At 40.1% G+C, this 27,043-nt stretch overlaps 1 protein-coding gene across 7 annotated transcripts in view; it reads left to right on the top strand.

The window, feature by feature from the left end:
- arl15a (ADP-ribosylation factor-like 15a) overlaps positions 1 to 27,043 on the top strand; it is a 140,624-nt gene that overhangs the window by 46,749 nt on the left and 66,832 nt on the right. For 6 of the 7 annotated variants that reach the window (XR_005639600.1, XR_005639601.1, XR_005639602.1 and 3 more), the window contains exons 2-4: positions 460 to 604; positions 3,149 to 3,208; positions 14,900 to 15,108. Coding sequence is in view for 3 of the 7 variants with exons in the window: in XM_039804608.1 (XP_039660542.1) it covers positions 460 to 604; positions 3,149 to 3,208; positions 14,900 to 15,108 (414 nt within the window). In the remaining 4 variants the exon portion in view is untranslated. Of the gene's footprint in view, positions 1 to 459; positions 605 to 3,148; positions 3,209 to 14,899; positions 15,109 to 16,634; positions 17,622 to 27,043 lie in introns of those variants that run through there. The other variant, XM_039804610.1, reaches the window with a different exon arrangement.

Genomic DNA, 27,043 nt, shown 5'->3' with positions numbered 1-27,043 from the left:
AGTGAAGGCGATTAGCTTCGGAGTGAGTAGCGACTCTAGAGTCATAGTGAGATAAACAAAGTGTATCCCCTGTGCTTTCTGACCAATGTGGGAAATCTTTAGCAGGAGAAGTTGTTTATGGAGAAGGGGAACCAGGAAATGAGTCGGGGGGGGTGGTATACACCGCTACCAAGCCACGGCCGAGCGACGTGCATCGCCGCAACGTGTAGTTACATTTTTCGAGAGGTGCACATCAGGCTACGGCGTAGGGTCCGGCGTAGACGCAGAGGGGTCTGCGGGGGTACGCCGTCGATTCGACGCAGAAGCATGAATCAGCCTTTAGTCTTCTTGCACTGCGGCACAGAGACGCAAGAGTTTATTCTAGGAACTTGTTGTTATTCCATAGGCGGAATCCTAATCATTTGCAAAAGGTGTGTTTGGTCTGTTTTCCAATTAATTTATTCTTTTTTTTTGTTTTAGTGTTTCCGGGCACTGTGCTGTAAAGGACCCCCGCCGCCAAGACCAGAGTATGATGTGGTGTGCATTGGCCTGACAGGTGCTGGAAAGACCAGCCTGCTCTCACGCCTCTGTAGTGAGGGCAGCGACGGCATCGTTCCTACAACAGGTACGTGCACGTTACATATGGATCTGTAGGAAAGAGAGTAAAAATGTGTGTACTTAAAGCTACATTGTGTAAGAATTTCTCCCATCTAGCGGTGAAATTGTATATGACAACCAACTGAATATTACTTTCTAGCCCCTCCCATTCCGAGCGTGTTTTAACTCCTACGGTGGCCGTATTATTCCAAGAACTACGACTTCGTCCGTGAGTGTTCCTTCCAGTGTAATAATAGTTTTACGTTATTTTGGTACTGTCATTGCTAACATCAGCTATCAGGTTCCCAAACATATGCAAGCTAATGTTAGTAAATTATCAGTGCTATCGTTATTCTGTATATTGTATATATTGTAAGATTAATAGCGTTAGGCAATGTTTACAGCGTAGGAGAGAAGCAACGGAGGTTTGTGTTTTTAATGTATTTCTCTGAGCATTATGAACAATCATGTCAATGAAACCGAAATTAGCTCTTAGTATCTCCATCGTTTACACGCAGCTGTTCTAGCTGTAGCTAGTCTGTGTTACAGCTGGACATGACGTGAGTTGTCTGCCAGGGAAATCACGACACATATGATTATGTTTATGTTACAAGGTAGACAATCCTTTTTCATCAGAAGAAAGCAGGCAACTTCGCCATCCCTTTTAAAATCCTTGCTCCTTATGAGCTCTTTCCATCTTGGAAAAGCCACTCCAATATTAACTTTGGTCTCGTTGCTTTGCCTGTCGTGTTGTCGTTTTTAATTCTTAATTCTTGACTTCCTTGGCGACTCCGTTACATGTCCTCAAGAATAGGCGTGATCCTCCATCGTCAACAGGTGTTCTTCTCCCCCTCCCTGGCATTCGTCACGGTGCCACTGAGTGTAAAAGCGCGAAAGGCAGAGGTATGTCCCTCTTTGGCTAATGTATTTTAAAGATGGAGGCGCAACATGGCGGCCGTCATTCGAGCAACTCGTTCGTATGTATTCTGAATGGCAGATTCTAAGCTTACGAGAATACTTTGATTAGTTGGTGGAAGTAATTACACATGAATGAGCACATATTTGTGAAAGAACAAAGTTTTTTTTTTTGCTAAGAATCAACTCAAACAATTACACAATGGAGCTTTAAATAGATGTGTGCACTATCCACATATATACCCATCTTCTTTCCCTCACATGTGTTCTTGAAAGCTTTCCAAGCTTCTGTAGTGCTTTCACGTTTCAAGAACATGTTGTCCTCTGGATTATAATCACAGATAGATAATACTACCCAGGTATTAGAGCTATCCAATAGGGGGAAGCATGTCTTCAGTATGTCTTCCAAAGCCCCAGCACTCATGCCAGAAACGTTCTGCTGTATCTCACCAGCCAATACTCCGCTTCTTTCTTCTAGTCAAGTGGGAGGCTGGTATTAAGTATGTCCAGAAGAGGAGGCTTTAGGGTTAGTACATCATTCTCCTGGTAGTCAACGCTCTGCTTTCCATATACGCAATGCAATCCCTCAAGGACACGGACATTCCATTTTCCTCCCCTGGCTTTGTCAGCAGTCAGCTTTGAGCTGTTGCAGAAGTCCCATTTTAGGTTTAGTCATTGTGCACTTTCACCAGTAGAAGCTAAGTATAAAGTAATTCCCAAATGTTCTGCCTACAACCATTAGTGTGTATGTTTCTGTGGCAGGGGTTGATTCAAAGGAGTGAACACCTGTCTGCGTCTGGTCCTGAGTAGGCCGTAATAGATAAAATATGTCGATTACTTACTAAACCATAGCGGAGAATTATTTTAGTGCACTTCTCTGAAATGAGATTTAGCTGTCAGCACTGTCTGCATCTGCCAACATCTACAGAGAGAAGATCATGATGAACAATGAGGGAGGAGTCCCCTGTGGTTCCCCCCCCCCACACACACACACTTCTTACTTCATGATTTTGCACTGTCGTAATGTGCTTAAAACCACATTTAGCAGTTCATTTAGATGTTCAGAGGAAATCATAATTGGTTGTCTGTCCCATCTCTCCTCCTGTTTGTGAATGTTTCCAGGAAATGAATTCCCACCAAGACAATTTAGCGTAATTTGAGCAACATTAAATCTCCTCCTTCAGTGGGTTTCTTTAAATTTCCCACTGTATGCAACCACAGAAACAAACCGTGGTAGCACTTTAGACATTAGCTCTATCCTCTAACTCCAACTTAGAACAAAACACTTTTCTGTTTAGCTTTTCTTGTTTTTCTGTTTTGCTAACCCGGACCACACAAAGTGTTATAGTCCTTCATTTTTGTACACAAATATGTTGTCAGTCCTCTGTGTGTTCACCAGCTGGTGGTTTGGAAAAGGTACACCAAATATCCTGGGGGAAACAAAATAATAAAGTGGAATTTATTTTTTTTCTTTTAAAAGTCAGTTTTCATTTAAGCCATTTTCTCACTATTATAAAGCAATCCAGCCAACATTCCTAAAAGTTGAGTCTCATCACTCCTGACATGTGCCCCCAAAACACACACACACACACACACACACACACACACATGCACTTTGTGTCATTACTATGATGGATTTTCATTTTTCTCCCCTCAGGTTTCAGCATCAAAGCGGTGCCATTTCCAAATGCTGTCTTGAATGTGAAAGAACTTGGAGGTAAGAAACACATGCCCAGCCTCAGCCTCTAAGAATTGAATTTGACAATTTCCCTTTGTCACTTGAACCTCAGCGGGAGTCTGTGAGTAAATCTGTGTTAGGTGAAATAGTGACCTAGCGATGACATTTTCTTGTGGTCCAACCCAGACATTGGCAGGCTCGTTGGCGGCAGCCCCACATTAACAAACTAACTAAAGCTGCATTCAAAAACACAATGCGACAAAACAACAGCCACCTTTTTAAATCTACAATAGAATATTTATGACTTATGTATTACAAGTAGAGAATACTAAGTTTCTGTTTCTTTCCAGCTTAATGTATTCTGATAAATAAAGACATTTATTTCATTTTGCATAATGAATTCTAATAAATTATTACGATTCATCATTGACCTTATTTCAGCAATTTTATTATTTTATTTCTTTTTGGTAAAGTAGCATGTGTGAATTCTTTATTGTATGTTTTGATACCATTTATTTCATCATTGTTTCTACCAAATCGCCACACGGTTTTCTTTATGCCAGTATGTGGGGCGTTTTGATCCTCTATTAACAAAAGCATCTGCCTTGCAGTCACACAAATCACATCTCTATATTACACAAACGTGCAAATTCTCCATCTTAAAAACATGTTTCTGATTAACACCATTAATTGTGTTGTGCTGATATCATCCATCTCTCAACATCAACTGTTTGCACACATGTGTACACCAAGGATGGAAACGCGTGTTTGTTTTGACCTCGAGTAGCATCGCACCTTTCGGTCACAGACTGACATTTGTGTACAGACGTCAGACCTGTCAGTGTTTGTTGAAGTGGCTGTACAATCTGCACCCTGTTATTCCTGGAAATGTACTGCACTCTATGAAGCCGTTTAATAAGCACAGATGAGAGATCTTGAAGTGGAGATACGTAAACACAGCAAATGCAATGGGAGGCTTCCAGTCCTTAAAGGGAGTCGTAAAAAAGGGGATAAATCAGTGTTCTCCCTTCTCCTTCAAGCAACTTAGTGACACTTAGTGAAAACGTATTGTTTTGTTGAGAGTTAAAATAATTGATGTTGTTTTCTGTGTACTATAGACATGACAAGTGCAGTGCATGTTTTGAAGGCTCACCCATCGTAGCCTCCTGAAAAGATGGAAAAACATACACGCTCAGACACTAGCACACACAAAGAGGCACCGGGGGGACCACCAACGAGAGCGCTACCAAATTTGGACAGAGCGCATTGGGGGGTTTTCAAAAGAGGTTTTTCTGGATTGGTTCAAAGCCAGTCTGGTGGGACATTATTGTGGTTGGAAAAACACTGGTCCCACGGATGACACGTTTGATTTAGATAACTTAGTATCGGCTGCCACCACAGCAACGGGTGATGACATCTCTTCTCTTTTTCTCTTTGCCCCCCTGCTTAGACCATTGCTCCCCTGCTCCTTTTCTTGTAAATACACAGAGCACAAGAATTTGCGTGATTTACGGTGCCATCCGTTATGGATGAGATGGACAGGGTAAAAACAAGCACATGATGTTTTCTACTGACTACTTTTTATGTGGCGAGTATCGGATTTAGGTTTCTGTCGAAGGTGAAATGTTGATATGCAACCCTTTTTGTTTGGCTGAATGAATGCGTCTTCTTGTTCCAAATGTTAATGACGTAAATGTGGAGTCGGGAGAGTTGGTGCTCTTGCATAATGCTCCACCGGTCAGTTTTCATAATGAGCTTTTTAGACCATTTTCTGATTAAAGCAGCCCCTTTTCCGCACCATTTGTAAGTTACGTAACTCTTCCCATTTCTGTCAGTATTCCTTTTTTCTCCGGTTTCCCTATGGTCTTAAAACAAGCAAACATGCCTGGTTTAGTTCTATGTTATTTTGCACTGCATCAATAATACAGAAAAATGATACAAGATGTGACGTACAGACATCAGTATTACAGACATCAGTATTCCTGAGTCCAAACAACTTTTTTTTACACAATACCTTTGTGGCTTGTTCTCTTCACTCAGCCTTGACTAAGGCAAGGGAAGAAACACTCGTTGAGAAGCGTGAAGAAGCGAAGCACTTCCCATGTACTGTATTTCCTTCGTCTCCCACTGGAAAGCCCATTGAATGTCAACAAGATATTCTCCCCTCACAGGAAGAAATGTAAAGCAAGTCTTGCTTATGCAAGTGACCTTAAGTCCCGGGGATCGGAAACACCATTTAAGGCACAAACGCTTATATGTTAACCATTGGCCAGTATTTTCTGTATTTAACGTAGAGCAGTTAAAACACCTGAAATCCTTTCTCACATAAGCCCAAGCCTCCACACTTTTTATATGCAGTTATTTTCCTTGCTGTTTGCTTGGCAGGACAAGCCTGATTATTGCTCAACCCATTTCATCTGGGAGACGAAAGTGGTTTAAGTTGCACGAGGGCACATGGGAATCAAGCAAGCGTTAAGGTCAACACCTTTGGCATGCCGAGAAGTATTGCATACAGCAAAGAGCAGAGAGTGACCCTAACATCATGGCACCTGGAGTTGTCATAGGAACCAGGTTGCCTCTCTGTTATTAAAATGTTGCAGGTTTTGAACCCATGTAAGTGTTGTTGACTGTGACTTGTATAGTTGCTAAGCCTGGTAATGCATTTTTAACTCTCCCTGCCTGGAGTGCACTGGGCCAGATTGTCATAAGCACAAGCTGTCCTTTAAACCAGAAGCACAAAGCAGCTTATGTGCAGGCAACCCTGATGTATGGTGCCGGTAATGATTCAGACCAGGCTGTACTGTACGTTTGTCTCACTCATGCATTTGTCATTGAGGTCCCTGCTGTCTTATTTTCATTTGTTCTCTTACTCATCTTCACCTCTGGTTTCTGTTTTCTCCCATCCCCTCTTCTCTTTACCATTGCTTCTGTATTGTGCTATTATTTGCGATCTCTCTCTCTTTTCGAATCTTTGAATTTTCTCTCCTGTCAAGCACTCCTTGCTTATTGATTTGAACACATTGTCTGGCCGTGGTAAAGCACACTGCCTCGATTATTTTCACACAGGGCTTGTCTGTCTTATCATTTCGGTGTGTTTAAATGCTTGTAAATAACCTACAGTAATTATTGTCAGCTTTCCGCAGTGCCCTGATTTCTTAGATTTAATGTAAGCGAAGAAACCAAGTTCCCTTAATTGGTGTAAAGGATTAAGGAAAACCCGGTTAATACAGCAACATTTTATCTTAAGAAACTTGGTTTTCTAACTGGGTTACCATGTGTTCGTTTCATTTCCAACAGGGAAAGCACGCAATGCAAATCTCTCAGCAATACAAGGATAAAAGAACAAAATAATTAAACCAAAAGTCCAGCTTAAGGTGAAGTAAATAAGTTTCCACAGCTGGACAGCAGACTATTTGTAAAAATCAGACATGTGCACTCTAAAAGACAAGCCGTGTTCTCTCACTACAGAGTATGTCCTCTGTCAGAGCCGTCAGTTCAAATGCTCTGAAAAAAGAAAAACATTCACATATCACTATTGCACTTAGAATAAATCGACCTTGGTTTAGAAATATGGAAGAGGGTAGTAGAGAAACATAAGTAGGCTTGTTGAAGCAGGTGGAAAATCATCTTATGCTCTATCAAAGCCACTTATATATATATATATCGCTGTGTCAGTCTCATATCTCATAATATAAGACTGGCACAGCGAGGAAATATCACCTGTATGGCACCTTGTGTTACTTATTTCCTTAAAGGTAATCAGAAATCAAATACCCACATAGAATTGTGCATTTTCATCATGAAGAGATGGATATGCTATTTATTTAATCAGCAGCAACATTGTAAAACGAGAGCTATTTGTACTCATCTGAGTAAAGTGTAATAAAGTCTTTTCAGTTATTCGACATTAAGCATTTTGCATTTGGCGATCTTTAGTCTGGCAGGCATTTGCTATCCAGCTGGTGCTAGGTATGGGGATTAGGTAGGAAGGGCACCTCCGGGGACACAGGGAAGAATCTATTAAGTGTGTGTAGGAGTGTGCGAATGTGTGTGTGTGTGTGTTGTGTGTGTATACGTCTGGACAGTGACATGACGTCAAGTCTAGACGGGCCATTTCACAGTGTGCATTCATGCCACGCAATGGCAGCTGATGAAGAAGTGGTCCTAATAATCACCACTCGTTGCTGTTGAGGCTTTCGTTTTGAAGTAGAGTGGTAGGTATTTGCACATGCTGTGTTCTTGTTTAAACCACATTTATCACCAGGCTTCCAGTATAATGGAAATCTGAAAAAGAACAGGAAAAGATGTTTGTTTCTATGCGACGATTTAAAGGTTTATGTGCTTTTATTTGTAGATGAGCGTGTGTGCATATGAGACAATTGATGAACATGTGACGTATGCATGCATTGTGCGTAAATGTGATTAGAAGTGTGTAAATTTCAACTTTGAACACTGCAGTTCTTGGTAAGTCGTACTGTTACATCCATTATTAGTCCATCACGGCCGCGTAAAGAGAACATTAGGTAAGACGAGCAAGATGCAAGAACATCACAGAACATTTAGCAGTTGTGTATGACCACCAACAGGCAAGGGAAGTATGTGAGCACGTCTCAGAGCAAAACCACTACACTGTAGTCATCGCAAACCCAATGTGGTTCTTATTACTATCAAATAGGACCACAGTGTGTGTTACTTTGCCCAACAGGGAAGCCTTTCCTTTGCATTGGAAAAGACTTGACCAAAAGGGAAATAATTTGTAGACTGTCATCTGGGTTAAAAGCAGATGCTGGCAGTTGCAGACTGTTCTGGTTTTGGAGTTCTGAGGACAGACGTGTAACTGATCTCCGTTTGAGGCCTCATTCCAACATATGACCCTATTTGATGTTGGGTTTGTTGTTGGTAGTAGGTGAATGGTGCATCACAGATACTGAAAGGGCCCCATTGATTGAAAATGCATTAGCCAAAACAACTTTTGAAGTTAAAATTTAAATTTACGAACAAAATATTCTATTTTAACAATGCAATTGCAAAGTGCTAGGTGAAGTGTGTAATGACAAGGGGGCATATATACATGTACACTTCATATTATTATATGGACCCAACAGCCTATATGTGGATTGGGTAAAATGGATTATAAATAGAAAGGTTGTGTTGATTAATTTACTACTTTCAACCAGTCACATTACTGGTCTAAAACCACAAACGGCTGCGTCAGGCCCAGTGGCACATGATGAAAATGCCTCAGCCAATGGAAAGGAGGGGGTCCAGAGTGGCAAAGAGCGAAAGCCAAATTATTTACATACAGTAACTCAATTTATTGATCTCAAATATTAAGAGGTGCCACATTTTTGGAAACCAGAGTTGTCAATTATGTGCATAAATGAGAGGAACTGATGTGTGTTTCAGACTAGGCCTCACACAGGAACGGTTTACTTAAAAACAGACACTGCTGAGACTGCAGGTTGATGGGTGTATCAACAGCTGAAGTGTTTTCCACCTCACTCCAGCTCAAGCCACAGCTCATTCCTCAATGAAGTAAGCAAACTTTATTACTAGAGGCCTCCCTCACTAGTCCCAGCACTCCCTCCCATCACCGTATTGTAGCTGTTTTGTTCAGACAAAAAACACTGTCTGTTTTTCGTTAGGGATACTTCAAAGAGGGTTGCTTTCAGTGTTTCAACTTTCAAAAGTGAAAAAAGACCTGATTAGCAACATGTTTGCATTTTGTTCAAGGTAAAAGCAGTCAAAAAGCATGAACGACGGGAGGCAGAAATGTGTGAGAAAGTGTTGTTCAAGCTGACTGTGAATCTGAAACCATACCTGCGTCGATACCCAACAACAAACAGAACAAGCCTCAACAGTAGCCTAATTTAGACCCAATAGAAATATAGGGTAGGAAGTTCCAACTGTTGACTCATTTTTGATATGTAGACCATCCCGAGCTGTTTGAATTTGCCGATGAGTTCAGAAACACGTCAATAAACTCAATTGAAAGAAAATCTGAATGCAGAAGACAGTCTGCAGAAGACTATCTGTTTTTAATTTTTGTGGGGTAATTGTTTGCTGATGTTTTACTGGCAGTTGCCTCACAGTTTTAGTTTTTTCATTCATAGTCACACTTTGGTGAATAAAAAAGTAACCTGATGACTGAAACATCATTGCCACTTGTGTTTGTGTAGTCAGTAGATGTCATCATGACTTCCAGAGAATCTTTAACTCTGTTTCTCTGAATTTTACTGTTTTACTGTTTGTCTTGAACCCGAACCTCCTCAGTCCCTCAACAAAATTGAACGTCAAGTTAAAAGCTGGATATAAGTAATATTTGTAAGTTTTGATTGAAAAATGACTTGAATAATGAATCGATTATCAAAGTAGTTGCTGATTAAATGTCTGTCAGTCGATTAATCGGCTAATCGTTTTAGCCCCAAAAACTACAGCTTTTACTCAACATGAATTGAAAAGCACGACGCTATGTGAAAGTTTACTGTCTGACAACACAACAGAAAAAGAATCCTAAGAAATGTTTTAGGGACAGGGAAAGTGGGCTGCGTCAGTAACTAGCCCTGGTAAGCATCTCACATTACAGTGGCCTGTAGCAGTTGACTGTGCATACGCAATGATTCATCAAATGTCTATGAAGCATAGCGCATCTACAATCATTAAGATTCATGTGTCCCAGACCACAAACCATGCATACATGTTAAACATACATAAGTTGTATTCAGTACATTGAATAAGTAATTGCACCCCTTGTTTCAGCTTGTCTGCTACAGCGGGTTGAAAAAGTCTTACTTGGTGTTGAGGGAGGGAGGGATGGAGGGATGAATGGGTGGGTGGGCTGGGCGAGGTGCGTGGTTTCCTCAGATCAGATTTCTGTCTATTTGATCCTAGAGAGGGTTACTCTCTGATGTCACAGACTGACATCATATCTTTGTTTTTTCCCGCTGTGTAATATTGTCAGAAACGTTGAAATCGTAGCAATAATTAATACAATTTCTTATGTAGAGGGCATAAAACATGTTATAGCTACAAAATATATGGTCTGCAGTGTTTGAGTCGTACTAAAACACATTTGTCCTGTGCCCTTATTTTTGATTCTGCTAGTGTACTGCCTCTATAGATATCTATATATTTCTATCTTGGATATTTTCAGGAGAGCTGTGGTGAAGTTTAATAGCATAACTTATTAACAGTCTTGCCCAAACACATGGTATTAAGTTTTAGGCCTATTCCCTCAGAAGAGAAAATACAAATAATTTTGCCTCAATATTTAACAACTCAAGCAGGGATTAAATCCATCATGGAAAAGCAAAAGATACCTATTAATTTGGCCATGGGTAGCCTCAGTAGACAATTTTGTAATACAGCCACAAGATATGTTTTATGATATTTTGTCCTGACTGAAAATTGTTGCTCTTTTGCCCTTACTAACATGATAGCTTGCTTTGTTGCTCTCTGCACCTACACATTAAACCAACAGCTAAATGTATCAAGTTCAGTCAAGGGAGAAGGATGTTGATGGCTATTCTGGGAAATGGAAGTTGTAACTTAAGTTAGAATTGGACACAAGAAGTTCAGGGAACACGAGAAAAATATTTAATTGTAAACCTTGAAAGTATCCAGTTGTGGCTTCTTCCTTAGTATGCATCCTGCCAAACATGCCTGAAGATTGGACTGCACTGTGTGATACCTTTTTTATGAGTTGATTACAAGGAGTTAATTCATGTTTTTCTGATTATTTGTTTTTAGTTATTTCCCAAACCTAATTAGTTAGGTAATTGATTTGGTTTGGTTAAATCGATTTTTAGTGAATGAATGAGGCAATACGTCTGCCAACTGATGAGTCTGTACTTGACAGGGTCAGTAAGAGACATGACTTTCATTGACATTCTGTTTTTACTTCTTGTGCTGTAGGGCTGTCAAAATTGCTCAAAAATGACGTTCGAATATTCCCTCTAAAAAAACACATAATATTCGAACTATTTGAACATCTGGTTGCGCATGCGCATTTTCTCAATGACACGCATTTTTCAATGACGTGCATTATGTCAATAACGGGACAAATTAATACAAAGAGACATAACTACTTGTATAGGTAGTCTATTTAAGTTTAAACATATTTGACAACGTATTATTTCTCTCTCTCGCCCTCACGCAATGTGCGGCTGTGCGCATAACTGTTTAAAATGAACACAATAAACACATTTTGAGTGCTGATCAAGAGTTTTGCGCAAGCAATTTAAGATCGCGACTATTGTCCCAAATATAGCAGGCTTCATTCAGTGATTGAAACAAATATTATTAACACCCGTCCGTGGTAAGAGCCACATCTTTGTCTTTGATTGATTCCTTTATTTTGTCTGAGGTGCTGTTATACACTTCTACGATTCTATTGGTGACTGTTCCACGGCTAGGGATACGGTACCTCGGTTCCATTGCTTGACAGAACTCCCTGAAGCCTGCCCCATCCACGACACTGATTGGTCTCATGTCCTTACAAATGAACAAAATTAATTTCTCCGTTATGGCCTCTTGTCGTGTTGCAGACAAAGAGCTTGTGGCAGGCGGTGCAAAATACGTGTCAAGACGTGACTGTTTAGCTGGAGTTCCACACATTATGCCATGCTCATTTGGGTGCACATTTTCGACCTCATGTTTTTAGTGGTCGAATGGTATGCTAACTGTATTTTACATAGCTTGCATACAACTTTATCTCGCGGCTCAACTATTTTACCTCCTACCAACCAAAATCCAAAGTACTTCCAGCTTTTTAGATTTTGGGGGGTTAAAATCGCTTTCTCTGATGCGGTCAAAGTCAACTTTCAGCAGTGACGCTGTGCCAGACAGTGCGACTCCTGTGACCTGTCCCTGAACCCTAAGGCGCGCTAGCGCGCCCACTCGCAAAGCAGGCAGCCAGACAGCCTCTGCTACCGCGAGTGTTTTTTTCCACATTTTTTTTTTTTATTCGAATATTAATTTTCATCTTCGAAATTTGTTTTTTAAAAACTATTCGAATATATATTCGAATTTAGAATATTCGTTGACAGCCCAATTGTGCTGCACTTGTTGACCTTTAACCTATCATTGAAATCTAAACCTATAAAATGTGCTTTTTAAATTAATTTAATTGCAAGCTATATATATATATATATATATATATATATATATATATATATATATATATATATATATATATATATATATATATATAAATAAATAAAGAAAGGTGTTAAAGAACAGGGAAGGAAAGAGGAAGGCAGACAAACTGAGCAAAGGAATGAGGTCTTACTGCACTCATTTGATTAATGATATGTAGTAGGGCTGCCAGTATCTCCCAAGAATCATGATGTCATGTTTGGAAATCCTCCTGTCAGGCCAATAGGTGGCAGAAGTTGCCAACGAGTTCCAATGAGATTTGACGGACATTCCACCATTTCCAGGCAAATAGGACAGAAACTTCCTAGTCAATCTCTCAAGTGCCACTTTGTCTGATAGCTTTCCACTCCAGTGAGAGGTGTGAGTAGATAGAATGGGGGAGGAAAGAGAGAAGGGAGGGAGGGAGAAAATGAGAGAAGGGAGGTAAATGTCACTGAGAGCACTTCGTGATGTTTAAACATTTGCCAGCCTCACAGTTCGTCACTTCTTGGCAACTACCTTACTATGAGCAACAATAACAAAACAACAGTTCACAAGATTGCAAAGGAAGTAACCTCACTAAACAGAGGAGGATCATTTTAACCAGAGAAAGAACAACCTGGTAAATGCAAATGCATGTACTTGCGTATGCAATGTGATCGGACCCTTTGTAGTTGTGTGCATGCGGTGCTGACAAGTTTGGTAAGCGTGTAGATTAGAACAAACATTTTGAACGGTTTAATGGAAAACATGTTGTGAAAAGAACAGCATTCAACTGAGTTAATGAAGTGTAATCAATGTTTAAAAGCCGTTTTTATGGTAACACTTTACTTGAAGGTATCTACATAAGAGTGACATGACACTGTCATGAACCCTAACTTGTCGTGACAAAAAACAAATGACACTGAATGACAGAAGCGTTATGTCATAAACGTTTGACTTGTTTATAATGTTTATGACACGTTCATGACAGTGTCATGTCACTCTTATGTAGATACTTTCAAGTAAAGTGTAACCGTTTTTATATATAAACGGCCTTTACACTTTGATTATATATAAATATATATCCTCTGTTTTCACTCTCCACTTTCCATCTATCTTTTTTTTAGTAAAAGAAACTTCCCTCCTTTTGGCGTGAAGTTTGTAGTTTCCTCATTAAAGGAAATCAGCAGCTGTGGTCAACTTGTGTTTAGTCAGTTGCAATGGATTCCGATAGTCACAGAGAAGCAAGATGCCCCAATGCTAAAGGAGCATGGGTTACATGGAGGAAGTGACTTGCATATCATGGTTTGTGGTGTTGAGTGAGGTTGTCAGCATCAATGAAGAGAGGGCGACAGCAGAAGCTGTCTTGTGTCATTCACCATACTAAGAACCTTATTTGCCCCCATGGACTATGGATAAAGTAAGAAAGGTTGGATATGTTCTTCTGAAAGGGTAAGTATTTCCAGATCCAGAGTACTGTAGGTGTTTGCAGCCATGTTTAAGCCATAGTTTGTGATGCAGCACCTGTTGTTTATTCCCTTTTTTTAATGTTAATTGCACGTAGCAAGTACACCAAGGCACATTCATTGCAAGTAAAAACTTGCTTCGGCAATGAATTGGATTCTGATAACTGATTCCTTTTTGGAGTTTTGGATTGAAAAGAAGTTGTATTTACTGTAATAGTATTGTTTTTTTTGACAGGGGCATGATTGCAGAATGTAAAGGGACTTTATTGCCCTGAAATTAGCCTGTTAGGAAATGTCCTGGGCAGTGAACTAACTCAACTAAGCTTAACTAATCACATGGCAATGTTTTGCTTCAGGTGGGAAATGGTTCTGAGGTTTGGGTTAACCAATCCTATGAAGCAGGTGGGATTTGGGCAACTGTCCTTACATTACATTGAAGAAAATGCACAGGAATTTTTCAGAAGTTATGAAAATGTATTTCCTCTTCAAAAGCATTGCCTACTGTCAGTAAGCGAAAGGACGGGCTGGTAGTGAAAGCAGAGGGGGGTGGTAGCTAAAGGGCCTCAAAGGCCGACTCATTTTGTGAGCACGTAGGTCTCTTCCTCAAACTACTCACACTAACAAACAAAAAGTTGCTGTAAACTAAACCATTGTGATCGGACTTTCTTGCTCCAAACTAGCACACAAAAAAAGAAACCATATCTAGGTATTTACTTTAAGGACTTTGGAGATCCACTCCGGTGTCTAACAATGATACTGCGGATGTTTGACTTTTTGAAATCCATGTTTCATTTCATAATTTTCCCTGAAGTGATTGAATACAATTCAGCATAACTATACAGTATATCTTGGTGTTCTTGGTTTCTAAAAACTACTGTCCACTTCAAGATGTTATGATACATCATTTTCAACACATAAATTAGACCAAGGTTCAATTGCCATAATGAAATTACACTTGTTGATTCTGTTTTTTTCGAATGCAGTGTCTTGATGTGCTTTGTTCTGTGTAGGTTTATAATGTTCCAGAATGGATTTCAATACTTCCAAATGTTTAATAGTTTGTTAATAGGAGTTTTTTCACATGACGACAGTAACGTCAATTATGACAATGGCAACTCACAGAAGGTTGCATCACATCTGTCTACAGGAGCCGACAATATTAAGAAATATTGGAGTCGTTACTACCAGGGGTCACAGGGTGTAGTCTTCGTATTGGACAGCGCCTCATCGGATGAGGACCTTGAAGCAGCACGTAACGAGCTCCACTCGGCCCTGCAGCACCCGCAGCTCTGCACCCTGCCTTTTCTCATCCTCGCCAACCACCAGGACAAGCCTGCTGCAAGGACGCCAAACCAGGTAACCTAGCTGGTTTACAGTGCTGTTGTTAATTAATTCCATCTCATGCATCTCTAACTGCAATTCACTTTTTCATAAAACATTACATGTCCCAATCGGAAAAATGCAGTTTTGCATTTGTTAATTGTACACATTCGACACCAGTAAATAAGTATGCACATACAGATGGATGGCACAATGGATCTGCTATGATTGTTAAAGAGTTAAAGTGGGTTGTTTTAGAGCTGAGCTCTAACTACATTGTGCATCATAATTTGGTCAGTCCCATAATTTAAGAACCGACTTTACTACTTTCTAGTAGTGGTGGCGTAGGGGGTTGTGCATGCCCCAATGAACTTGGGAGCGGTGTTGTTGGATACGTCACCCCAGGTCGGGTCTCTCAAGGCAAATTGGTCCCCTGTGAGGGGCCAAACTACAGCGATCAAAAGATCTCTATAAATTGGTGTTTTGGGAAAAGAGAAACCTCATCCGGAATAGGGACACCAAGGTCTCCTCCTGCAGCCAGGCCTTGAACAGGAGTTTGCAGGCAAGTCCCTTGTGGCTGGCCTGTACCAATTGGGCCTGGTAAGGCTCAGCCCCAACAAATTAACATGGGGCTAATGCCATGTGGGTCACAACGTTAGGTGTTGGAGTCTAGTTCATTGCCAAGTGGGTGGCGGACCAAGGTGGAGGCCACTGCGTACTGACCCATGGCTATGATAAGTGATTCTTCAGATGTGAAATATCACCTGTCTGTGGTGGAAGGAGCCAGAGCTATTTTTTTATCCTTGCCAGTAAATGGTCCATGAAACAGCTTTGGAACTCTGGAGCACAGATTCCCCCAATTGTGTTCACCTATATGTTTACCCCTTAGTGAAGTATTAGATTCTGCTGTTATATACATTTGTTATTTAGTCTTCAAAACTAGAGATGTGAATTATGACTAGCATTGCTCTAGTTTCAGTAAGTCAGCTCATGTCATTTGACAATAAGCATGTAAGGCTCTAGATTATTTTAGAAAACATCAGCACTCAAAAGTTAAATACTCACTCCAGTTTCATCCATATTCTTTGACCGAGTTGTCTTTAGGGCTGCAGACTCCATATTGTGTTGGGCAGGTTTTTCTCTTCTAATCATCTCTGTATGTTGACTGATTAGGGAGCAATGTATTTCTAACTGAGCATCTTACCAGAACTGGCCAACACAGTACCCCATGATTACACATCTTTTGTTCCAGTCATTTTTTCCCTTTTGTCTCAAATAGCAGTTTGCCACTCCACCAACAAACAAAATGTAATAGTAAGAATATAGTAGAAATGTCATTAGTAGTCATGGAGTAGTAGGTCATGTCACCACCTCCCCACAGGACAGAATTAATCACTGCTTGTGGAGTCAGGAATAGCAGCATAACTATGGTTCTCTCTCTCTCTCTCTCTCTCTCTCTCTCTCTCTCTCTCTCTCTCTCTCTCTCTCTCTCTCTCTCTCTCTCTCTCTCTCTCTCTCTCTCTCTCTCTCTTTCTTTCTCTCATGCTCTACCTCCCTCACAGAAGGATCCTCTTGGAGTAGGATGTTATGGATAGCATTCCCAGTGCAATGCTCACTCATGTTTCAAAAACCTCAAGAACCTCACTTTACTGCACACACAAACACACAAACGTATACACAAGCTTGCATCATCTGCGGAGGCCGATATTTAATGTTTCTGAAGGATAAAAAAGACCACCAGTGTTGCTGCTCTTCTGCAGTGGGAAATGACAGAGAAAATAGTTCTGTTCCAGATTCTGTTGTGACCCGATTCATTTGTGGACAACCTATGACTCCACCTGAGTCAGTTTAACTTAGTTTACTTGAACACAAGCCGCTATAGTCACAAAAAAAACACTAATTTTATTGATATTTTAAATGGCAACTACTTGCTTTAAGCCCAACAACACTGGTCTCTATGTTGGCCCGCATAACATAGCCTATTAATCTAGTCGGTGAGCTGCCCAAACTTGCACACTGGGCATAGCGTGATGTGTCCTCTGCCATATTCGATCAGTCTCTGGAAGTATTGACTTTTCTGAACGGTTTGCAAACACTGATGACACGTGAGACTGGCTTATGTCGCCTAAAGGCCTTTTTTGCATGCTGTAGGGGGGTCATTTCAGTTTATAATGGATGACTTACATAAAGTGAGTTTATCACGATGGCAGAGGATGCTGACGTCAGTACTGAGACAGTTGTTTTCATACTGTGTCTACTTCTATCAGCTAAACATAATTGCGTATGTGGTAAATTATGCGTTATCCTTGTTGCTATTTTGTATTTATCTGGAGCATCACACTCTTTTTGTCGTACATGCACTTACATTAAACATAATAAAATATATTTATACATGCCGATTGTAGCAATTTCTTATTTTTAATTGGAATAGAGCTACTATCAGTTTCCTCTACAAAAACAGGGTAATGTCCACATTCATACATCCTATTTAGTCCATTTATAATAAGCAGGGGTCTCATTTATAAAACTGTGCGTAGGATCCTTACTATAAGTGTACGTGCGCCCAAAAGCCCAAATTGGCGTGCGGCGAAAAAAAGTCAGATTTATAAAACCGTGTGTACGCACACCTGTAAGCAATGTTCCCTTTCACAGATTGACTACAAGTGTGCGTACGTGGATTAGCCTCTTATCCCGCCCTGTACACGCCCATTTTTACCTCGTGAATGCTGATCAGTATGTTAATGACCCTTGCAGTTGTTCTTTCGTTACACCGAAACATGCCGAATCATGACGACTGGCGGAGAAAAACAAACAAACAAACAAAAAAACTCCAATTGAATTATAATATCGGCCTGTTGTCGCACAGTGTAGGGAAACCGGATCTATAGACTACCTTTTATTTATAAAATCTTCCAAAACAGCAGGCATTACGGCACTCGGGGACAGCTTCGATATACCAGACGTATATAATAAGATTTAACAGAACTATATATTATATCCAAACAAGCCTTAGTGATGAAGTTGAAGATTATATATAATATTTATTTAAAAAAACACTTCGCTGTCTGACATTTCCCTCTGGAAACAGCCGGTTTCACCCAGAGTGGCGAGGACCTGTATTTGGACCGGGATGGCACGGTTCCGGCGCGTTGCGCCCTCTCTACTGGACCCAATTCAGTACATAGATCCAAGAGCGAAACTATATTACTATTACAGCTATATTAGGGAATTTAAATCGGCATATGAGCCAGTCATCGTCATGGTCCCTGAAGTCTCTTTTTCTCTTGATTCTTCCATTCCAGTCCTCCTGCAGGGCCAGCAGGGCCATCATTCAGCACTACGCACGGGTTCACCGCAGTATTTATATGTTTAGCCTACAACAATTTGTGATTGTTAACACCTTGTTAAAATCACAGCAACAACTAGTGGTATCCCTCACCCCGAGATACAATTTAAAATCGAAATGTAATAGGCAAACACACTTTTCTTCATGCAGGTTTTGTTATGAACAGTATTAAAGTTCGGAGTGATAACGAGGACATATAGAGCGTAACGATTGCGCGATAGCTTAACGGCTGTATTTTCAGACTTTGACATTTGATGATATATGCACAGTTTTAAAGACAGATATTTAGTTATTTACACTGTGTTCTGCAGTTATATGCTAGGGTATTTGATGATATCCTGTATTCCATGCAGTTGGGCCATCTCATCATCCTGCGCTCCATAGCGGACAATGTGACGGCGAGACAGCGCTGATTAAATATTAAGAACGAGTTTTGATTTAAGATTTGAGTTGGAGGTGTTTATGGAAGAATTATCACTCAGAACAATTATCACTCAATTATCACTCAGTACAATCTTCATGATATGGTATGAAGAAATGTGCGTGAGGCATTAAAACTTAAACATATTAAGAGTAGCCTAATTGTTATTTACTTTCTGCAGTCTGACTTCAGTTCACCACCTCACCATCTGCGTCGCCAATTCCTGTTTTGTCTCCAAAATGTGCGTACGCATGGGTCAGAGTTTGCGCGGAAGACCGCACATTCTCCCGTCAAGTTTGTTTTTTATAAATCACAACCTTTGCGTGGGAAGTAGCGTACGCACATTTTCAGCCCTGTTTTGTGCGTACGCTGTGTTTATAAATAAGACCCCTGGTGATTTGAAATCTTAAGGCTTTAAAATCAGCCGTCATTGGTGACAGACATCTGTAATTAATTCAACAGATGGTATAATAATATATTTGTACAGGGTGCTGCACTGATTGAACTGAACCTCAGTTGTAGGTACAAAAGAGATTTTGGCAGAATTTAGCATGTTAAGTGTGTATATATTCTTTCTGATACATTTGTGTGTTTAAAATGACATAGTCATTATGAGTGTTACCATGCCTGTGTGCACATTATCATCTGACTCATGGCTGTGTCACTGAAGGAGCTTAGTGTTCAGTGACTCATGAGTAACCTCTGCTAAGATGAAACAAAATGTAAGACCAACTATGAAAGAAATCATTGACTCCACCTCTTCTCTTAAACCTTGCTTCTTTGCCTCTATTCTGTAAGTCAAGCTCATGAACACAGTTATAACCCTTGCTTGTTTTCCTTAATGACAGTCTGGCTTCAGTTAATATCGTGTGTTACGCTGTTAAAAATAAAATGGAAAAATAGTAGAAATAGTAAGCCCACTGAACCACTTGAGAATGCAAGACGGGAAAACCCTCTATGTGTTAGCCAAACATTTGCTCAACATCCGCAGGGGTCTCTTCCTGGAGTTTATTTTCAGTTCTCCCCATGCTATCGTTTCGCTTTCACCTCTGTTATGGGACTTTGGGAAACATATATTAAAAATGAAATAAGCTATACGTCCTGTGATAAAACGTTATGTATACAGCATGATGATGCAAATAAAATTAAGAGATTGACCCTTACAGATCAAACTAACTAACTTACAACAGTTCATGCATGGTGCTTAAAGCCACGTATGATGACTCTGTTTAGCTCAAAATGGCTTTGTGTTTTTGTGTGAGTGCTGTGATGTTATATTGAAATTTCTGTGCAAGTTGCCCCATATAGCACCCTGTGAATATTTTTTCCAAAGCAGGGAGAAAATTTACATTTCTAAGCATTAGTTACATATTACTCTCATGCAAAAATCCCCAAAATGGCAATACTAGCTTTATTCTATTAATGTATCATGCTGTGTATGTTTTATAAGCATATGACTCTGTTGCAACAGTAACAACCTCTATCAGCTATTAGCAGCCATCACATACCCACACGATCCTCATTACTAAAATGTATATTTTCTTCCTAATTGTAAATTAAGATTTGCTCGTAATTGTAAGTAGTTACACAATTGCGAGGGTCTAGTTGTGCTAACTGGTAAGGTACATTGTTACTTAGTCCTCTAACTTGTGTATGGGTTGTTTTCAGGTAGTTTGGGAATACTTATGTGTTCACCTTACTTATTTATAAAGGTTGTCAAAATGCTCTACCGTAGAGCCGAGTTGCTTAATATTAAATGAAAGTTACACTAAAAGTACCAAGGTACAGGAGCTGTCAGAAACAAGTGGCAAACCACTCTTAGCACTGGGCTTTTGTGGTCCAGTGTAAGTGCAGTGTGTCTTCTCAGCTGAGGATAAAAGCACAATTAAAGATATGCCACCTTCTATTTCCAAGATGTTATCATCCTCAGGATTGTTGGAAGCATCACAGCAAGACCTCAGAGTGAACCCTAGAAAGTGTCGTATTATGTACTGTGTGTCCAACTGCACTTCTCAAAACACTTATCACATTCAGTAACACTCATTTATTTAGGTTATGGGTTTAGGTTATGTGTGCTTGCACTGTGAATAACCTCTGATTAATGTGTTGCATATCTGCTTTAGTTGAAGGGTTAGGGGGTTATGTGTCTACATTAAAAAGTTTAAAATGTACAATGAAGCATACAGTAAGTGCTGTTTTTCTATTACCAGAAACCTGTTTTGTAGGAAAATAGCTTGAGAGAGTTAATGCCATCGATTGCTAGGACATTGACAGCTTGTCCAAGTTCCCACATCAATACCAGTAAAAGTGGCTACATCAGTCATACAGCCTTGTCTTATTCATCAGGACCCAAATAATCTCACACATCATGTATTATTAAAAGGTCTCCTATAAGACACCATATATACCCAGTATGATATGTATCTTTTCATTATTTATTAGCATTTCCATTAGCTTGTAAGGTCAGTGCTAAGGGTCAGTGCACATTGCTTTGAGATGTTTTGGCCGGTGGAGCTACTTCACTAAAACTTTTTGCTTCATAGAAGTTTGACACTCATTATGTCATCACCAGGTTAGGCAAGTGACAAATAACAGGGTGTACAAATACTGTACTTTTGAGAGAAGATGAATATTTCTTAACCATGATAAGCTTGAACTGTAATAAATAGTAAATTGAAGCGGTATACAATACTTTGGTTACACGTTACTTGAAGGAATCTACATAAGAGTGACATGACACTGTCATGAACGTGTCATAAACATTATGAACAAGTCATAAACATTTGACATAATGCTTCTTTTAGTAAGTGTCATTCAGTTTTTTGTTATGACAAGTTATGGTTAGGGTTAGGGTTAATGTGTCATGACGGTGTCATGACACATTAACCCTCATGTCATGTCACTCTTATGTAAATACCTTCAAGTAAAGAGTTACCAATGCTTCTAACAATATTACATTGCAAAATGGAAACAATCACATTTGTATTTTTTGTATGTTCTTGGCCTTAATATTCTGCAGATACGACGTCAAAGTCATCTGAAAGTAAATGTTTAAATATTAGCGAAATGCAGGTGATGTGTAAAGGTTGTAATAATGTTTTAAGAATACTGTAATCCATAACAGTTTTAAAATAACCTTTTCAACTAGAGTCATAACCTTTGATCCACCATAACAATTTGCTCCGGAAAACTCAGTCTGGTTACATCCTTAGTAATCCCTTTGAAATGTTTAAACGATTTAAGCATGTCTAAATGTTTATTAGACCGGTCACTCTGAATTACAACAAGAAGTCATGTGTAAGGTTTTGTATATACCATATGTGATGCATGGATATAATGCTGCAGGTCTTGCCACAGTGTTCCCCTTCTATCCCCTGACTCAAGTATCCATGTGGACTACGGTTTCATGGGGACCCCCTGACATTTAGAACTGTCTTCAACTTCTTAGCGTTGTTGATGCATATGGGGACAAAATTGGATTTATTCAGGTGAGCGGAGATTGAACTAAACTAAATGTGACAAGCAAACATATGTTTAATATTTTACGTGCTGACATATTGTACCCATCTAATTGCAACTCTGAAGGATCCCTGCCAACAAGTCTAAAATAAACTTTCACCCAAAAGAGTAATTTACTTTTTACATGCAAACTTCTAAGCTGGTTGCCAACAAAAACATAATGGTATTTGAGTGCATTCTGGATCAGTGTTGAGTCGGGGTTATCTGTGTCTGACATCATGTGGGATGATAAACTGCAGTGCTATTTAAAAAAAATAAATAAAATAAAATAAAAAAAAATAAAAAATAGTTTTATGTCAATTAGGTTGTATATACAACATAACAGTGATCTGAAAACACGGATACATAGCTCTCTGAGGTTTAGAAAGTTAATTAAAATAGACAATCATCAGAATGGAATATACATGTACATGCATATTCCATTCTGATGATTGTAAAATATAATAAAGCTTTGTTGTTTCGGGCTTAATCTACTTAACAAAGTGGCTAATGGAGTTAGGAGATACATTTTTTTTCTAAACTGGAATATTCTGAGGCACATTTTAACTTTGTTAATTGTTTTCATATCTATCTATAAATTGTGTGTGTGTGTGTGTGTGTGTGTGTGTGTGTGTGTGTGTGTGTGTGTGTGTGTGTGTGTGTGTGTGTTATGCACATATCTCTCGAACCGTTAGTCCGATGGATTTCAAACTTGACAGGTGTCTTCCTGCGAGCACTAGTAAGTGCATTGCAAAGTTTGACGTTGTTTGGATTAGAAATGCAAAAGATATCATTAAATATATAGGTAAAAGAAGCACACATTGGCTTTTGCCGCTCTAGCCGCTGGCCACTCCCCCTCTCACCCTGAGGACCAGAGACAGCGCAGCGGAACTTTGGCAGCTTAAATGTGACGTACACCTCAGACCCACAAAAATGTGCAAAGTTGGGGCAGCCTCTAGCTCACCCAGTAATAGCGTTCGCCCCATGTTGGCTGAGTCCTGCAGCGGCGCGGGTTCGAGTCTGACCCGAGTCTTTTGCTGCGTGTCATTCGCCCATCTCTCTCCCCCTTTCCGGTCTATCCACTGTCAATAAAGGGAAAAGCCCCAAAAAGTAATCTTTAAAAAAAAAAAAGTTGCACTTCTTTGACTTTGAATAATCAAACACCAATTCATGAATTTAAGGGGGGGGAGGGGGACTCTTTTCCTGCTATTGTATTAAATTGCTGTGAGCGGTCAGAACATAACGTAATCTCAGAGATGTATGTATGGAAATGAACACCGCTGCTGAAATGTTCATATCGTTAACGATCATACGACACGAGACCTCTCTCTCTCTGTCTCTCTCTCTCTCTCTGTCTCTCTCTCTCTCTGCGCGCACACACACACACACGGTCCGGTTCTGGTGGCCAAGCAATCGCCCGTTCCAAACAGGCACATTTTCAACGGGCATTACACTAGTTTTTGTAATTTCGGAAACTTCAAGCCTCAGTTGCCAGTGACATTCTTTGAAGCTTTCTCTGGCAAATTTAGTTAAACATCCGTTATGAAATTTAAAAGGATGCTGTTTTTAAATACCAAAGCACACATTGCCTTGGGAAATTATGATGTGGTGTATAATGTTACAACCATGGATAGAAGTCTGTAGAGAAAGCAAGTATGTCTGTTACTGGTCTGTACGTGAGCAAAATTAGATTAGGCCCACAGATGAATGAAATTATGTATTTTTTATTCGAACATCTATTGGATTTTGTAAACGTCCCGCTGCAGACCCCTGACTGTCTCCATTTGAACTCTGCAAACCTCAAAAGACAGCAGCTGCATTGCAGGTTCTTGTTTCTTGTGAAAGTTTGACGCTACCCATGAAACAAGCCCAAATGTAGTTGCTCTAAAGTCTGTTGGCAGCTCTTCTGGCGATGACACTGTACACAAATGACGTCTCCGTGTTGTTTCTTCTCACAGCAACCACTCTGTTGACAGAACAAGGTGGCTCATTTCCTTAACAAACACACATACTTGCATTAGCTAGTGTTTTCTGGGGCACTCCTTGTTTACGGTGTCACGTTAGTGACTTAGGGTGTTTCTGGCACTGCTAGAGCGAGGGGTGAGAGAAGGTGGCGGTGGGGTAGTACAGCTCAGCGGCCTCACTGGGGCCCTCTGTGCTGGTGCAAGTGTTTTTCAGGGGCAGGGTGGGTCTGGAGTAGGTAGAAGGAAATGTGGGACAAAATTCCTTGTTGACATCAATCTCCTGCCGTTGGGGGGCCCAAGGAAGCTGGGGAGGAGTGGAGTGGAGGTTACCCTGTTGATATAACACCTCAACAAAGCAGGTCTGTTTGGATGGATGGACCTAATGGACTGCGTCCATGAGGGGCTCTTGATTTAGAAAATGCTGTAGACAGAGGTAGAGGTCTTTTTGGCTCTGTTGGAGTTTGTGTTATCTCAGGAAGAGATGGAATACAGAAGTTAACTGACGATACACTGCATAAGAGTGCAACAACAATGGAGCCCAAGAGCGAATCGCAGAGGGGGGGTTAAGGGGGAGAACGGGGTTGAACTTGTGTAAAAACGGGGAGAGAATACATAAAAGGTGGAGATAACGAAATAATATGGTAAAACAAAGATAAGGGGGAGGCTGCAATATCTAACCTTTAGAACCATGATGACGGCTCCCCTCCAAGGTTGAAGGTAGAAGCACTGAAACACTGCAGTCCCCAAATGACTGAACAGGAAAAGCACCCCCTCATAGTCTTTCTCTTCTTCTTTCACACTCTCAATCCCTCACTTCCACATGAATGCACGCATGCTTTCTCTCTCTCTCTCTCTCTCTGTCTCTCTCTCACACACACACACACACACACACACACACACACACACACACACACACACACACACACACACACACACACACACACACACACACACACACACACACACACACTCACTCAAGTCAATCCAGCCCCAAACAGTACTGTTATGCTTTAGTTCATTGTGAGGAAAACAGTGCCTGGTATGAATTGAAGCACATCTGTTTCCAGTGTACCAAAGCTAAATCTGATGTTGCTTATGCATTGTGACAAAGTTACACCGCACAGAACAAGCAGCCACTCAAATGCGTCATACACTATCGGGCTTTTTCGGTGCCGCACCAGCAAAAAGAATCGAGTGAGTCACAGAAGGTTGGTGTTAATTGTTAAGTTGTGTTTTTAAACATTGTTCTAGATCTCGTCTCAATTTCCGGAAAATGAAGAAGACTGTACCAAGAGGCAGAATGGAGACGGTGACAGATTTTCACCTCCTCACCAGCCAGCAAGCAAAATATCATTAATCATCAGTTTGCCATGTTTTGACAGAGACAGACAGCCAGACACACACACACACACACACACACACACACACGAACACACACGCGCAGGCACATTTACGCAGACATTGTTTCATATGTGCCATGTTTTCTGCCTTCAGCTGATACTAGAAATAATAATGTTCCTCACAAAAGGAATATTGTCTCTGCTGCTGTTGACCGCTGTTGACACAATCACAAGCCATGCCGAGAACTAGGGTTTGCACGATATTGACAAAATGTAATATTGCGATATATCGATTATAAATATTGTGATATAGATATTAATTTCGATATTTTTAAACGTATGTTAAATTACAAAAGTGGGAAAATACATCAAAATAGATTCATAACAAATTAAACAATTTTTTTTACAACACAAGGCTTATTTCAGCTTAAAGTCATATTGGACTGGTACAACATGAATAAATAAATAACAACCACATCTACAGGGCAGGTTTTACTGGTTGTACAGTATAAAATAAATAAATAAAGAGAACATGACACAACTTTTCTTTTGCTTTTCGGATTCGTTCCGTTTTGTTGTCTCTATCTCTTCACTTACACTGTCACTCTGTCGAAATATGCACACATGTGGTACGCTCCGTAGGGTTTGTCACGTAGTGGACCCGTGCGCTGACATGTGCAAGTAGCACGGTAACTGGCCAACGAAAAGGCTTGTTTAAGTAGATCTTGACAACAAGTGAGATCACTTGTTGTCAAGATCTACTTAAACAAGCCTTTTCGTTTTACAGTAGGTCAAAGCAAAAGCCTCTTAGAGGTTGAGTTCTACTGTAAACCACAGCGCTTTCCTACAAACTCTCCTCATCACAAGTGTGAAACTGTAAATTATCATTATGCATCCAATTTCTCACCTACACGTGGATTATTTTCACTTATTTTCACCTGGATTACTTTATCTCAGTTCTAACTCAATATACAGTGCCTTGCGAAAGTATTCGGCCCCCTTGAACGTTTCGACCTTTTGCCACATTTCAGGCCTCAAACATAAAGATATAAAACTGTAATTTTTTGTGAAGAATCAACAACAAGTGGGTCCCAATTATGAAGTGGAACGAAATTCATTGGCTATTTCAAACTTTTTTAACAAATAAAAAACTGAAAAAGTGGGCGTGCAAAATTATTCAGCCCCTTTACTTTCAGTGCAGCAAACTCTCTCCACAAGTTCAGTGAGGATCTCTGAATGATCCAATGTTGACCTAAATGACTAATGATGATAAATAGAATCCAGCTGTGTGTAATCAAGTCTCCGTATAAATGCACCTGCTCTGTGATAGTCTCAGAGGTCCGTGTAAAGCGCAGAGAGCATCATGAAGAACAAGGAACACACCAGGCAGGTCCGAGATACT

Source organism: Perca fluviatilis, chromosome 6, assembly GCF_010015445.1.
Source record: "Perca fluviatilis chromosome 6, GENO_Pfluv_1.0, whole genome shotgun sequence".
Lineage (NCBI taxonomy): Eukaryota > Metazoa > Chordata > Actinopteri > Perciformes > Percidae > Perca > Perca fluviatilis.
This window is presented reverse-complemented; position numbering and strand designations above follow the sequence as displayed.